Here is a 14,373-nt window from a genome sequence, read left to right on the forward strand (position 1 = left end):
GGTCACAGACAATTCCTCCATTTTGTGGTGGGCAGGCACCATTTCCAGTTCATGATGCTGCCCTTTGGCTTCTTGTCTGCCTGAAAGGTGTTTACAAAATGTATGGCACCAGTGGCTGCTAACCTCAGGCGCCGAGCGGTTCATATCTTGATTTGCTCATCAAGGGCAGATCTTGGGAACAGGGCAAAGGAGCCTTGATCTGGTTAATTCCACCTGCTGCAACCTGGGCCCGTCGGTAAACAAAAAGAAATCAACCTTAAGGCTAGTGCAATGAATAGAGTTCATTGGGACGGTTCTCGACTCCACATAAGCCAGAGCCTTCCTTCCAGAAGCACGTTTCCAGGCTATGTCGGACCTGATCTCCCATATGAAAAACTACCCACTCAGCGCTTCTCACATCTGCCTGTGGTTGTTGGACCACATGGCTGCATGTACATTTGTGGTCCAACATGCCCGGATCCATCTCCGGCCAATGCAGGTGTGGTTGGCGTGGGTCTACATCCCCAATAGACATGATCTAGACCAGGTGGTCAGGGTGCCGGTTCACATCCAATCGTTCCCGGATTGGTGGTTGAGTCCTGAGTCGGTGTTGGAGGAAGTTCCTTTCGTGACCCCATCCCCGACCCTGGTTTCTGATGCCTCAGACCTTGGTTGGGGATCCCACCTGAGTGAGCTCAGCACGCAAGGCAACTGGTCGTGGGATGATCTGTCCCTCCACATAAATGTCAGGGAGCTCAAAGCGGTTCGCCTGGCCTGCCTGCCCCAAGAGAAGGGCAAGGTGGTGCAGGTCCTGACAGACAATACCGCAGTGATGTATTATATCAACAGGTAGGGCAGAGCCAGGTCATCAGCCCTTTGCCAAGAAGCTTTCTGCCTGTAGGGCTTCTGTGTGCGGCATGCATTCCATCTGGTGGCCCCACATCTGCCCAGGGCCAAGAACATGGTAGCAGATTGCCTCAGCCGGACTGTCTCTTCTTGCCATGAGTGGTCGCTCCACCCAGAGGTGGTCAGTGTGATCTTCCAGAGGTGGGGGATTCCCTAGGTGGATCTGTTCGCATCTTGTCAGAACAGGAAATGTCACGTGTTCTGCTTGTTCTGGGGATTGGACAGGGGCTCCCTGTCAGACGCCTTTCTGTCCCCATGGTTGGGGGCTCTGATGTACGTCTGTCCACTGGTGCCGCTAATCCACAAGGTCCTTATGAAGATCAAACAGGACAAGGCGAAGGTGATCCTGATAGCTCCTGCGTGGCCTCAGCAACACTGGTTCGGCATGCTGTTGCATCTTTGGGTAGCTGCCCCACTGCAGCTACCTCTCTAGCCAGACCGGCTGTCCCAGAACCATGGCAGTCTTCTGCATCTGAACCTAGAGGTGCTGCACTTGACAGAGTGGCTTCTGCATGGCTAAATGCTGAGGAATGGGAATGCTCAGCCTGGGTCCAACAGGTCTTGTTGGGTAGCAGAAAGCCCTCCACCAGAGCAACCTACCTGACCAAGTGGAAGAGGTTTGCATTCTGGGCCTCAGACCAGGGATCTGGGCTGAGCAGTCCTCGCTGCAGGTGATCCTTGACTATCTTCTATACCTCAAGCTCCAGGCATTGTCCCTGTCATCAATCAAAGTTCACTTGGCCACTATTTCAGCCTTCCGCCCTCCGCTCCAGGATAGGTTGGTCTTTGCTCATGACATGTTGGTTCAGGTTTTTGAAAGGTCTGGAGCATCTCCATCCACACATCAGGGATCCCGTCCCTCCCTGGGACTTGAATCTCGGGCTGTTGAGGCTCCTGGGTCCTCCCTTTGAACCTCTAGCTCCTGCCCCCTTCTCCTCTTCTTCTGGAAAGTTTATTTCCTGGTTGCAATAATGTCCACCCATAAGTCTCTGAGATCCGGGTGCTTACTTCAGAGCAATCCTATATGGTATTCTGCAAGGACGAGGTCCAACTGCAGCTGCATCCAACGTTCCTGCCGAAGGTAGTTTCACAGTTTCATACCAGTCAAGACATATACTTACCTATCTTCTTTCAGAAGCCTCATAAATTGGAAGAGGAGCACAAGTTGCATGCCCTGAACATCAGGAGGGCGCTTGCCTTCTATATAGACAGGACCAAGCTGTTTCGTAAGTCAACACAGTTGTTCGTTGTGGTGGCAGACAGGATGAAAGGTTGCCTAGTGTCTGTGCAGAGTATTTCATCCTGGATTACAGCCTTTATCCATTACTGCTATGACCTGGCAAAGGTGCTTCCACTGGTGTCTGCGACTGTCCACTTGACTTGGGCACAGGCTTCGTTGGTAGCCTTCCTGGCCCAGGTGCTGATTCAGGATATCTGCAGGGCCGCTTTCTGGTCATCTATCCACACATTTACATCTCATGTGCTCACCCAGCAAGCCCGAGACGATGCTGGCTTTGGCAGAGCTGTGTTGCAAGCCACACAGCTGTGTACTCCGAGCCTGCCACCAGGGACCCTGCTTGTGAGTTACCTGTAATGGAATTGACATGAGCAAGCACTTGAAGAAGAAAAAACAGTTAACTACCTTTTTGTAATTGTTGTTCTTTGAGATGTGTTGCTCATGTTCATTCCATTACCCTCCCTTCTGTCGGAGTTGCTGGCAAGAAGGAATTGAGAGGGCGTAGGGTTGGCAGTGCCTAATATACTGATGCATTGGCACAGCCCTCAAGAGGGTGCTACAGCTGACTTTACAGATATCGCTGAGGCAAAAATCTCCTGCCGCGCATGTGGGTGTGCACACACCTAGAATGGAATGGACATGAGCAAACACATCTCTAAGAACAACAGTTATGAAAGGTAGGTAAGCATTTTTTCCAGATACTTTTTATTAGTCTTAAAAAAAGTAAAATTTTCTCCTTTTGAGCAGCAATTTGAGTTCCTGTATCACTTTCCAAACTCTCCATGACAGCCAAATATTAGGCTTCACAAACTAGTGATTGTACTGTGTGCAAAAGATGGACATCAGTATCACAGTAAGAACCCAGGTTGTAAATCAGTAAAAGTAGAGGCATCAGAGTATTTTTACATCATCATACAGATTCTCAAATTATACAGTACAGTGAAACCTGTACAAAGAATTGCCCCAATTGGGCAACCTTGTGTTTGAAGAGAACACCCCTAACATCTAGATGTTTTAGAATACTTGACCTGGTATAAGGGATTTTGTTGTTGTTGGGTAAGTAAAATATCATTTGTAAGGATTTTTGGTTTAGGTTGTCTTTTGTCATGGGGGATAGGGGTTAACAGGGAAATAGATCTTGCATCTGGACTGGGACATTTTATTGACAATTTATTTTGCAAGGCTGAAAAGCATACATAGAATTTCTCAGCTTGCTGGAGCACTATATTTAAGCCTAAAAGAGAAACAATTTGTATAAATAAACTACAGAATAAAATGTGCTTGAAACTCACACTGGTGGTACGATTATTACTCTTTCACAGTGCTCAAAGTAACTAATATGGTGGCATACATATGAGATCATATTTAGATAAAGGAATTAAGAACAGGATGGCATAAATCAATTGTAGCTCATTAATATTTTGCCAATGTTGAATCTAATACAATTAAATATGTGATGTTTGGAAACATAGTACACAGTGTCCTTTTCAGGTTGCTCAGTTTTCCAATCTGTCTTGGATGGGAAGATGTAAATACACTATTCTGATATATAACAACTTGAGTGTGTGTGTGTCCAGGAAACACAGTAATGTTCAGAAAAGAATCTGCAGTCTTGTGTGAAAATAATTATTGACCTGTGTTCCCAAAGGCCTTCTGCTACAACAAAATGTTGGAAAAATATAAGCTATTAAACTGTATGTGATATTTCTATAAGAATCTGTTTCAGAGTTTACACCTTTTAAAACAAAGTTGTTCATGTGTATAATATATGTGCAAAGAAAAGAAAATCCTTTTTATAGCTTCAGTATCAGAACAAAATATTTAAGCATAGTTGCTCTATGGAAAAGAACGTTACAAAAATTCATTGTTGTTGAACTTATAACTGATAATCAATATGAAATGTTGGTGTCTAGAAATATGGTTACTATAACACCCTTTGTGTGTGATTGATTGATAGACAATTGAAAAAAAATTGTTTGAGAGATACTGTGTGAGCCAGCGTGGGAAAATTTAAAGAAATTTGATTAATTCTGAATTCTGATTGGCTGCTGCGGAGATCACTTTTATTTACATATATCTTTAAACAGGCTACAACGAGGCAAGAAACAACAGATTGAGAATGGCAGTGGAGCAGAGGATAATGGTGACAGTTCACACTGTAGCAATGCTTCAACACACAGCAATCAGGAAGCAGGGCCTAGTAACAAAAGAACCAAAACATCAGATGATTCTGGGCTAGAATTGGACAATAACAATACAACTGTGGCAATAGACCCAGTAATGGACGGTGCTAGTGAAATAGAATTAGTCTTCAGGCCCCATCCTACACTCATGGAGAATGATGACAGTGCACAGACCAGGTAAGTATCTTCAACATCTTTTAATAATTGTCTTAGTGCTACTTAATCTGTTTCAGAGTAACAGCCGTGTTAGTCTGTATTCGCAAAAAGAAAAGGAGTACTTGTGGCACCTTAGACACTAACCAATTTATTTGAGCATAAGCTTTCGTGAGCTACAGCTCACTTCATCGGATGCATACTGTGGAAAGTGTAGAAGATCTTTTTATGTACACACAAAGCATGAAAAAATACCTCCTCCCACCCCACTCTCCTGCTGCTAATAGCTTACCTAAAGTGATCACTCTCCTTACAATGTGTATGATAACCTGGATTTGTGCTGGAAATGGCCCAACTTGATTTTCTCACCCCCCCCGCCGCACACACACAAACCCACTCTCCTGCTGGTAATAGCTTATCTAAAGTGACCACTCTCCTTATAATGTGTATGATAATCAAGGTGGGCCATTTCCAGCACAAATCCAGGGTTTAACAAGAACGTCTGGGGGGGGGGGGGGCGTCCTGTTATTTTCTTTGTTAGGCCTGTCCTGTAGTAGGAGACTTCTGAGGACTCTTGTGGCTCTATCAATCTGTTTCTTCACTTCCGCAGGTGGGTATTGTAGTTGTAAGAATGCTTGATAGAGCTCTTGTAGGTGTTTGTCTCTGTCTGAGGGGTTGGAGCAAATGCGGTTGTATCGCAGAGCTTGGCTGTAGACGATGGATCGTGTGGTGTGGTCAGGGTGAAAGCTGGAGGCATGTAGGTAGGAATAGCGGTCAGTAGGTTTCCGGTATAGGGTGTTTATGTGACCATCGTTTATTAGCACTGTAGTGTCCAGGAAGTGTATCTCTTGTGTGGACTGGACCAGGCTGAGGTTGATGGTGGGATGGAAATTGTTGAAATCCATGGTGGAATTCCTCAAGGGCTTCTTTTCCATGGGTCCAGATGATGATGTCATCAATATAGCGCAAGTAGAGTAGGGGCGTTAGGGGACGAGAGCTGAGGAAGCTTTGTTCTAAGTCAGCCATAAAAATGTTGGCATACTGTGGGGCCATGCGGGTACCCATAGCAGTGCCACTGATCTGAAGGTATACATTGTCCCCAAATGTAAAATAGTTATGGGTAAGGACAAAGTCACAAAGTTCAGCCACCAGGTTAGCCGTGACATTATCGGGGATAGTGTTCTTGACGGCTTGTAGTCCATCATTGTGTGGAATGTTGGTGTAGAGGGCTTCTACATCCATAATGGCCAGGATGGTGTTATCAGGAAGATCACCGAAGGATTGTCGTTTCCTCAGGAAGTCAGTGGTGTCTCGAAGGTAGCTGGGAGTGCTGGTAGCGTAGGGCCTGAGGAGCAAATACTGAAGCAAATACTCACCAGCAACCACATACCACACAACAGAACCACTAACCCAGGAACCTATCCTTGCAACAAAGCCTGTTGCCAACTGTGCCAACATATCTATTCAGGGGACACCATCACAGGGCCTAATAACATCAGCCACACTATCAGAGGCTCGTTCACCTGCACATCCACCAATGTGATATATGCCATCATGTGCCAGCAATGCCCCTCTGCCATGTACATTGGTCAAACTGGACAGTCTCTACGTAAAAGAATAAATGGACACAAATCAGATGTCAAGAATTATAACATTCATAAACCAGTCGGAGAACACTTCAATCTCTCTGGTCATGTGATTACAGACATGAAAGTTGTGATATTACAACAAAAAAACTTCAAATCCAGACTCCAGCGAGAAACTGTTGAATTGGAATTCATTTGCAAATTTGGTACAATTAACTTAGGCTTGAATAGAGACTGGGAGTGGCTAAGTGATTACGCAAGGTAACCTATTTCCCCTTGTTTTTTCCTACCCCACCCCCCTCCAGACGTTCTTGTTAAACCCTGGATTTGTGCTGGAAATGGCCCACCTTGATTATCATACACATTGTAAGGAGAGTGGTCACTTTAGATAAGCTATTAGCAGCAGGAGAGTGGGGTGGGAGGAGGTATTTTTTCATGCTTTGTGTGTATATAAAAAATCTACACTTTCCACAGTATGCATCCGATGAAGTGAGCTGTAACTCGCGAAAGCTTATGCTCAAATAAATTGGTTAGTCTCTAAGGTGCCAAAAGTACTCCTTTTCTTTTTACTTAATCTGTTGTTTCTTGAGGCTTTTTGAAATCAAATGTAGACATTTCTTCTCTAGTTACATCTTGTCCTGTTGAACTGAATGCACTTTCACCGTCCTAAATAGGGTAGCCATTTATTTTTGTTCATATTTTATAGTATTATAGTCTGTTTTAACGCTTTGATTGTAGAAAAAGTTCCTAAAAGTTAAGAACACACCACTATTCTTGGTGTGGTATGCTTGGTTGACTGCATTTTAAGACCACAGATGATTTTAGATTCCAGTCCCTTCTCACTCCTTTTGAAAATATGTATATAAAAATAAGCCTTATGTATGTGTTAGAGTGTGACTGAATGGATCAACATGTGAATTCCTTTGTCTTTGGAAATTGGGAAAGAAGAGTGAAATTTTTCAAAAGTGGCTCAGGCGCACAAGTCCTATTAAAAGTGAATCTCACTCTAAAGTCTGTGTAATCCGGTCCAGATCCATGCTCATAAGTTCTGAAATCTGCAGTATGCAGGTTTGTATTTTTTTTCTAGAATTTCCTGAAATATCTGGAACCTTCTTTCTTATTCCTCTTCAGCACGAGAGCTTTCTCATGGGTTCTAGAAGTACAACATCCTAGGGCATTCGGCACTTTTGAAAATCTCACTCTTTGGTTTAGATTTCCAGAGAATGAGGAGTCAATGAAGAGTAGCTAGAGCAAGGAAAGAGGTCACAGAGCATGCCAAGTATCCAATTCTTGTCCACTGAGTTGATGTCACACATCTGTGTTCAGAGGATTTGAGCAGTCGTGAATTTTTTTTTTAAATGTCGCACGATCAGTTAATTCAGGCAGATGACAAAGTAGTAGTATTTCCTATCCACAAATAGAGTGGGAACCTGTGGAAGAGGAAGTTGAGAGAGGTGTGAGGACTTCTTTTCTTGTTCAGTAAATTGCTTCTTTTGTATCTTGAGTCAAAACACTGAGGCACACTGTACTCTTTACATACAAGTTTGTTTACTTTTACATATGCAGCTTATCTAGTGCCTTTTTCTGCACAAGTGATTCAAATATGTTTGGTTGTCTTTGTTGATACTGTTGCAGGTATATAAAGACCTCGGGCAATGCCACAGTTGATCACTTGTCTAAGTACCTAGCTGTGAGGTTGGCTTTGGAGGAACTTCGGAGCAAAGGAGAGTCAAACCAGATGAATCTTGACACAGCCAGTGAGAAGCAGTATACAATTTACATTGCTACGGCCAATGGCCAGTACACTGTGAGTAGTTGATCTGGTTGATACTCTGTCTAATTTAGAAATGTTTAGACCCAATAATACTACAACTTGAAGGCACAGTGGATTTGTTATCCTGTTTGGATTCCTTCTATAAATTGGTCTATGGATTGTATTCATAATCCATTTTTAAAAGCAAGCATAGCACGAGCGTTATTCGCTGTGATGGTTTAGGCAAAAGTCTGTTCTGTGGCCATTACATACAGCAAAAGCATTGATAGTAGAAAAGGAGTGGCATGTAAATGTGTGGATGCTCTGGGCACAATCCCCTGACCTAGGGTAAATGGTGTGGCTCCATTGACATCACTGGGATTTTACTAATTTATGCAAGCTGAAGATCTGGCTCTTTATTTTACATGTAAAAATTTAGGAGGAAAAAAGTGGTACTTTGATTTGAGGACTTGCTTATTGAGAATGTCCTTCATTGCCAAAGGGTGGTAGCACTTCCTAGGCAAGTTCAGTCTGCCTTTTTATCAGTAGGAGGCACATCTATTTGTATAAAGTCAAATTCACACCTAAGTAGTATTTCAGACAGGCAAATATTAAATGAACACAATCCACAGAAATTCAGTCAAAATCACTGGCATCTGACACTGGACAATACAGTCATTAGCTAGATGAATACTCAGTATCACTAGCTATTTTAAATTCCTGTTGGTAGGGAAGCTGAGACCTGACCTCAGGTCTTGGTGCATAAATTTAAAGTGAAATTTTGAGCTTATTTCTTTGCTTTCAAGTTCCTGCATAGTTCTTTCCCTCCTTACTTATCCACCTGTGTTGCTCTGCACATCATGCAGGCTTCCCTATTCATCAGTGATGCCAACCTCTACACATCATTTGTCTGCTTCTTCTAAAAACTCACCACCGTACATCCAACACACCAAAAACTCATTGTTCCAGTAACAGTTTGGATATATCGTGATGACATAGTCATCCGCTGATTACCTTGCTGCTTGTTGATTCTCCTTGCCCCTGTCCTTGTCTATTTGTTTTTCTTGTTAACATGCAAGATCTTACGAGAAGAGATCATGATTTCTTGTGTTTGGAAAGTAACTAGCACATTGGTTGATGCTACTGGGTAGGGGTGGGATAGAAATACTGCCCCTGCCCCCCCCCCACCAAAGCATAATAAATGAAAGGGTGGTGATCAGTATAGTTAAGATCTAATCTGTATTGCTAGGAACTAGCAAGTATTAGAATTGAGGTGCTAGTCACTGGATTATGAGCAGATAAGCAACCAGAAACACTGATAACATATTTAATGACAGGCACTACAGGAAATATCTATTAACTGCAGCCAGAACCACAGGAGGCTTCTGTTCTGTAAATGTTCCTCTCTAAGTCTACTGCAGGGTTTTCACAGTGACCAGATAGTAGTGACAGGAGCATCAGAAGTTCATAGCGAGATGATGGAAAATATATTTTAGGAACTGTTGGTTTTTTCTCCTCCTTTAGGTATTAAATGGTTCCTTTTCCTTGGAGCTGGTCAGTGAGAAATACTGGAAAGTGAACAAACCCATGGAACTCTACTATGCACCAACAAAGGAACATAAATAGGCTTTGCGAGAAGGTTTGGAGAGAGGACTCTAATTTTTATAGCTGTGATTTCTTTAATATTAAGGAGACACCACCGTCATCTTCATGGACAGTACTTGGGATGTCTTCAGACTACTCACAGAGCATACTTCTTATTATAATTAGATGGTATTCTGGGTTTTATTTTTAATTTAATTTTTTCCCCAGGGGACTGAATAACCTTCTCCAGTGCATTCCATTGTTATCAAAGATATGCTTTTTTTTATTCCCAGTTTGGTATCAGATCAAGCAAAGGTTCCAGCATGGAATGTCTTAACTTAGTCCAGGAAAAGCTGTTGGTCTGCTAATATGCTTGACACAATTATACCAGCCCTTAGGTGAAATATCGAGGGTCTAAAGTAGTCAATGGTAGTAGTCAATAGTAGCAGATGTTGTGGGGGTATGGTAATGGTGGTGATTTGCTAACTACTGTCACTGTAAAAGACATTGAAGAACTCAATTCCGATAACAGCATACCATTTTGGCTCCAAGGTATTTACAGTAGTAATCTGATTCCTTGAAAGACTTGGATTATTGGTAATAGTCCAGGTAAGTTTTCAGTAGACCAAGATGAAGGATTAAGGGAAAAAGTTCTGACACTTTAAAAAAATCTTGCTACCTGCTAGATTTCAGTATCAGAAAAAAATTATATTAAAAAAGGAAACCTTCTCTCCCCGCCCCCCCCCGGGCAGTCCCTGTGCACTCTCTAATTTCTGGTCTTTGACTCCTGTTGCAGAATTATCCTGTGCACATGTGCTTGGCAGATAACATTTTATTGTACAAAATCTTCTCAGACAATTCTAAAGTCCTGGTATATCCAGTGTAATGGCAGACTTTATCGTGGAAATTATCATAGACTTTGCTCTAAAGGATTCTCTTCCTTGGAAATACAATTTTGCAACAAAAATCCCCTTTTAAAATTCCAGCATGATGGCATTGTGTTGCAGCGAGACTATCTTATTTTATAGCACTCTATCCACACCAGTTGTGAGCTATAACTGTAGTTCATCACTGAGGGAAAGAACTGCTTCAACTACAAACTCTTCTAAGTATTCTGTTTTAGCCAAAGCTTTAACAAATATGGCTTAGCACTTTGGAAGAAAATGTGTTAGTACTTGACAGGTTTACCATTTAGTGTCTTACAGTAGGTTTATTTTTTTTTAAACTTGGCGGTTGGCTGCTGTGTGACGTTTTGCATTTACCTTTCATGTGCATGATAAACAGGTGGGTTTTTTTTTTTCTGGGGTGAACCCTGCCTTCACCTAGTGGTGATGCTTTGCTGCAGCTAAAGAGAATACACAATGTTAGGGAAATAGCACAGTGATGTTCTCTTTGCTCTAAGGTTTTATCAGTACAGCCTTCCTGTCTCTAGTTTAGAAGCTGAAAGTGAAAAGACCCTTAAAGCAGGTGAGGAATATTACACTTTGTCTTCTCCCTTCTTATCTTGCTCACAGTTAAGATGGATGAGTTTCTAAAGTATATGCGATTTGTACACTTTCAAATCCCTAGGTTTCTGTTGGAAAGGAACAAGCTTTCCACTACTCCTTGTCATTCAAGTCTAACATTTGTAAATATATGTCCATTTTGACAGCTGTTGTGGGTCAGTTTCATCTCTATATGAAAAATTCATAGGCTTCTTGAATAACTTTTAATATTTCTTTTTGTTATCTAAAATGTTTTTACTACTCTTTTTGTAATCTGTGCCATGAAACTGACATTTCCAGTCACCAAGCATATTGGAGGGCGAGGATTTATTTTCAAATGTTGTTTTATTCAGTATTACTTGGTGTAATGTTCAATTGTATAGATTACTAGTGCATGTCCACTAAATATAATCCTGTTTTTGTGATACTTAGATTTTATGGAGAAACTTCTAGGTTAGCTGCAGCAGAATGGCAAATTCTGTGTGTGATATCTAAGAATGTTTAAGGAGCAAAGGAGTATTTGTGAAGCTGAGCTGTTTCTGTCTAGAGAATGTCTTTTTTTTGTCCACAGTTTAAAAAAGTGTGGAAGAATGTGAAACTTATTTTCATGTCATAGTGAATTTACTAAATATTTATGTTCTTTAAAAATATATATTATGTAGGTGTTTGATTATACCATTGATGCACTGTGACCTTTTTAGTGCTATAAACAATTTTACTTTTCAAAACAACTTTCATACTGCCTTCCTGTTTAGCTAGATCTTCATTTTTGGTACCTTGTGCTTGTTAGGTATGGTAAATTGAACAGTTATAATATCTGAAATTCAAGTCCTACCTAACATCTCACATTTGTCATAATAAAGCAAAAATGCTGTGAACACAATACTGTAAATTCAATCACTTCCTGTTTCAGTCTACAAAAGAAACCATTTGCATTGTACAATCTAGCACTGTCTAACACCACTATTATGTGCAGTTTTCTAGACAGAGGGCTGGGAGATGCATCTGCTTTCGGGATACACGTGCCAACACCACACAGTGGAATCTGGTGCCTCAGTTTCCGCCGCAAACTTGTAAGGCCTCATTTAAAGTCCATTGAAATCAGTTGAAAAATTCCCATTTACTTCAGTGGGTTTTGGATCAGGGCCTTAGCATGGGATGTACATGCGTGATAACACTAGGTAATGTCAAACTTTTTCAATAGCTGCCATGGCATGTATAACAAGTTATTCTGTTGGGTGGGACACAAAATAATTATCATTCAAACAGTGATATGAAAAGATGACGTTTGGTTTGGTATGCCCTACTTGGGAACCCCAGCAAAATCAGTTTTTATGCATGGTGATTTACGTGTGTGCTAATGACCTTCCCAACATAAATGGAGACAGAAGACTTGGAATATGTGGAGTAGGATCATAGCATTGGGGTTGAACTTTTATAAAAATATGCAGTGTCAAGTTTTCCTAAGTTTTACAACTGCAACTATATTTGAGGATAAATGTATTGTAAGATAAGTAGTTTTATTCACTTACCAGAAAAGTGGTATTTGATAAAGTCTAAGATGAAACTATATTGTGCACTCTAAACCTCAGCCCTTCGTTATAACACAACTTAGGGCTGGATCAAACATCAAGCCATGATTATACTGAATATAAAATATCTCCCTCTCCTTATGCCCTTCATAGAAAAACATAATTAGGATTTCTCTTTCCTCCCACTGTTTAGGGTCAAGAAATGTCTGGGGCTATTTTGATGAGAAGAAAGGTGTCACAATTTGTGGGATATAATGGTTTGCAGATGCTTTGTGCTTTCAGCTGTCCTCCAACATACATTCCATGTTGTTTAGGTGTTTGTTTTTAAATTATCTATACGAACAATAAAAGTTTGATTTTTGGTAGGTATCTGTGCTGGGACCACATTGGGGATGGTCCAGATTCTTTTCTGCAGTACTACTGCCTATCTGGTTATTCTCCATTTTGTATTTGTGCACTTGATTTTTCCTTCCAAAGTGTATTGAATTTCATCTTGTTGATTTCAGACCAGTTCTCCAATTTAACAAGGTCATTTTGAATTCTAATCCTGCCCTCCAAAGTGCTAGCAACCCCTTGTAGCTTGGTGTCATCTGCAGATTCTATAAGCATACTCCCCCCGTATTTATCCAAGTTATTAATGAAAATACTCAATGAGACCAGACTCAGGGACAGACCCTTTGGGACCCCATTAGATATGTCCTCCCCAGTATGACAGCAAACTACTGGTAACTACTTTGTGAGTACGATCTTTCAACTAGTTGTGCATCTCCATGTAAAAAGGGGCGTGCATCTCCCCCCTTCTGACAGGGCGGGAGGCTGTGCTGCCTCGATTTTTCTCAAGCAGGGTGCAGCTCCTAGCTAGTGAGTCCACCTCGTGATTAATCCAAGTAGCAGTTAGTCCCTCTGTGCAGTCCCTTAGTCAGGGCAGTTAGCAGGCCTGGCTGACAATCAGCCCAGGCCTTAATTAGTCTCTCCCCCACAAGTCTCTCTTTCAGGGCAATTCAGTTTATAGCTCAGGCTGAGTCTGTGCAATACAGTCCAGCAGTTCAGGGTGGGGAATTAGTTCTCATCTGGGAGCGATAGCAAGTGTGCCTGGTGCCCTAGCTTTGGCGGGCGCCAGACAAATTCAGGCCTCCTGGCCTCTAGTGGGGAGGTGGCCACCTTCAACAGATGGGGTACCCGGACTATGGAGATGCAGGCCCTCCCACTCCACTGTGTTCCAGCCCAGGGCCCTGTTAGTGGCGGGGTAGTTTGTCACTACGTCAGCAGGGATCTTCCTGCAACATCATGGCCAGTTCACAATAATTCCACAGCTGAACCCTATTCGGTGTTCCTGGACTCTTTCCTACCCACCCCAGTTTGGGACACCTGGGTTCTGGGGTTGTCCTCAGTCTCTCCAGGGTAAACTGCCAGTGGCAGCCCCGACAGTTCGTAGGTGTTGCTGGTCTCCGGTAATTCAGGTAACTCCTCTGGTCAGGCAGCCATCTCCTTCAGCTCCAGGCCCTAGCAGCAAGGAAGAGATGTCTTGCTCTTCTGGCAACTCTCCCCCTACTGAGCTAGGAGGCTGGCCTTTTATAGTCCAGCTTCCTGTCCTGCCCCTCTGCTTCCGGTGAGGTGGCTGCAGGTGGTCTGGTTCTGCCCAGCAGGGGGCAATCTCAGGTCTTTCCCCTTCTGACAGATCAGGAGTTGCACCTCCTCGCTACAACCCACCTTATAGTAATTTCATGTAGACAACATTTCCCTAGTTTGCTTAAGAGAATGTCATGTGGGACTGTGTCACATGCCTTACTAAAATCAAGATATCCTGTCTACAGTTTTCCCCCATCTACTAGACCAGTAACCTTATCAAAGAAAGAAATTAGTTTTGTATGATTTGTCCTTGACAAATCCAGTATTAGCATATATTTAGAACCCTGTTATTCTCTAGGAGCTTACAAATTGATTCATAATTTGTTCCAGGTATCACCATTAGATTG

At 42.3% G+C, this 14,373-nt stretch overlaps 2 protein-coding genes across 8 annotated transcripts in view; one reads left to right on the top strand and one right to left on the bottom strand.

Annotated features, from left to right (window-relative positions):
• RNF2 (ring finger protein 2) overlaps positions 1–11,748 on the top strand; it is a 53,253-nt gene extending 41,505 nt beyond the window's left edge. For all 4 annotated transcript variants that reach the window (XM_073356674.2, XM_073356675.2, XM_073356676.2 and 1 more), the window contains exons 5-7: positions 4,210–4,482; positions 7,680–7,851; positions 9,322–11,748. In XM_073356674.2, coding sequence (XP_073212775.1) covers positions 4,210–4,482; positions 7,680–7,851; positions 9,322–9,423 — 547 coding nt within the window. In that variant the 3' untranslated portion in view covers positions 9,424–11,748. The remainder of the gene's footprint in view (positions 1–4,209; positions 4,483–7,679; positions 7,852–9,321) is intronic.
• Positions 2,716–14,373, bottom strand: part of TRMT1L (tRNA methyltransferase 1L) — a 64,265-nt gene continuing 52,607 nt past the window's right edge. For 2 of the 4 annotated variants that reach the window (XM_073356673.2, XM_073356668.2), the window contains one exon: positions 5,990–6,063. In XM_073356673.2, the coding sequence (XP_073212774.1) occupies positions 6,011–6,063 (53 nt within the window). In that variant the 3' untranslated portion in view covers positions 5,990–6,010. Of the gene's footprint in view, positions 4,320–5,989; positions 6,064–6,407; positions 7,475–14,373 lie in introns of those variants that run through there. The other 2 variants (XM_073356671.2, XM_073356670.2) reach the window with 2 other exon arrangements.

The sequence above is a fragment of the Lepidochelys kempii genome, chromosome 8 (genome assembly GCF_965140285.1).
Source record: "Lepidochelys kempii isolate rLepKem1 chromosome 8, rLepKem1.hap1, whole genome shotgun sequence".
NCBI classification, from domain to species: Eukaryota; Metazoa; Chordata; order Testudines; family Cheloniidae; genus Lepidochelys; species Lepidochelys kempii.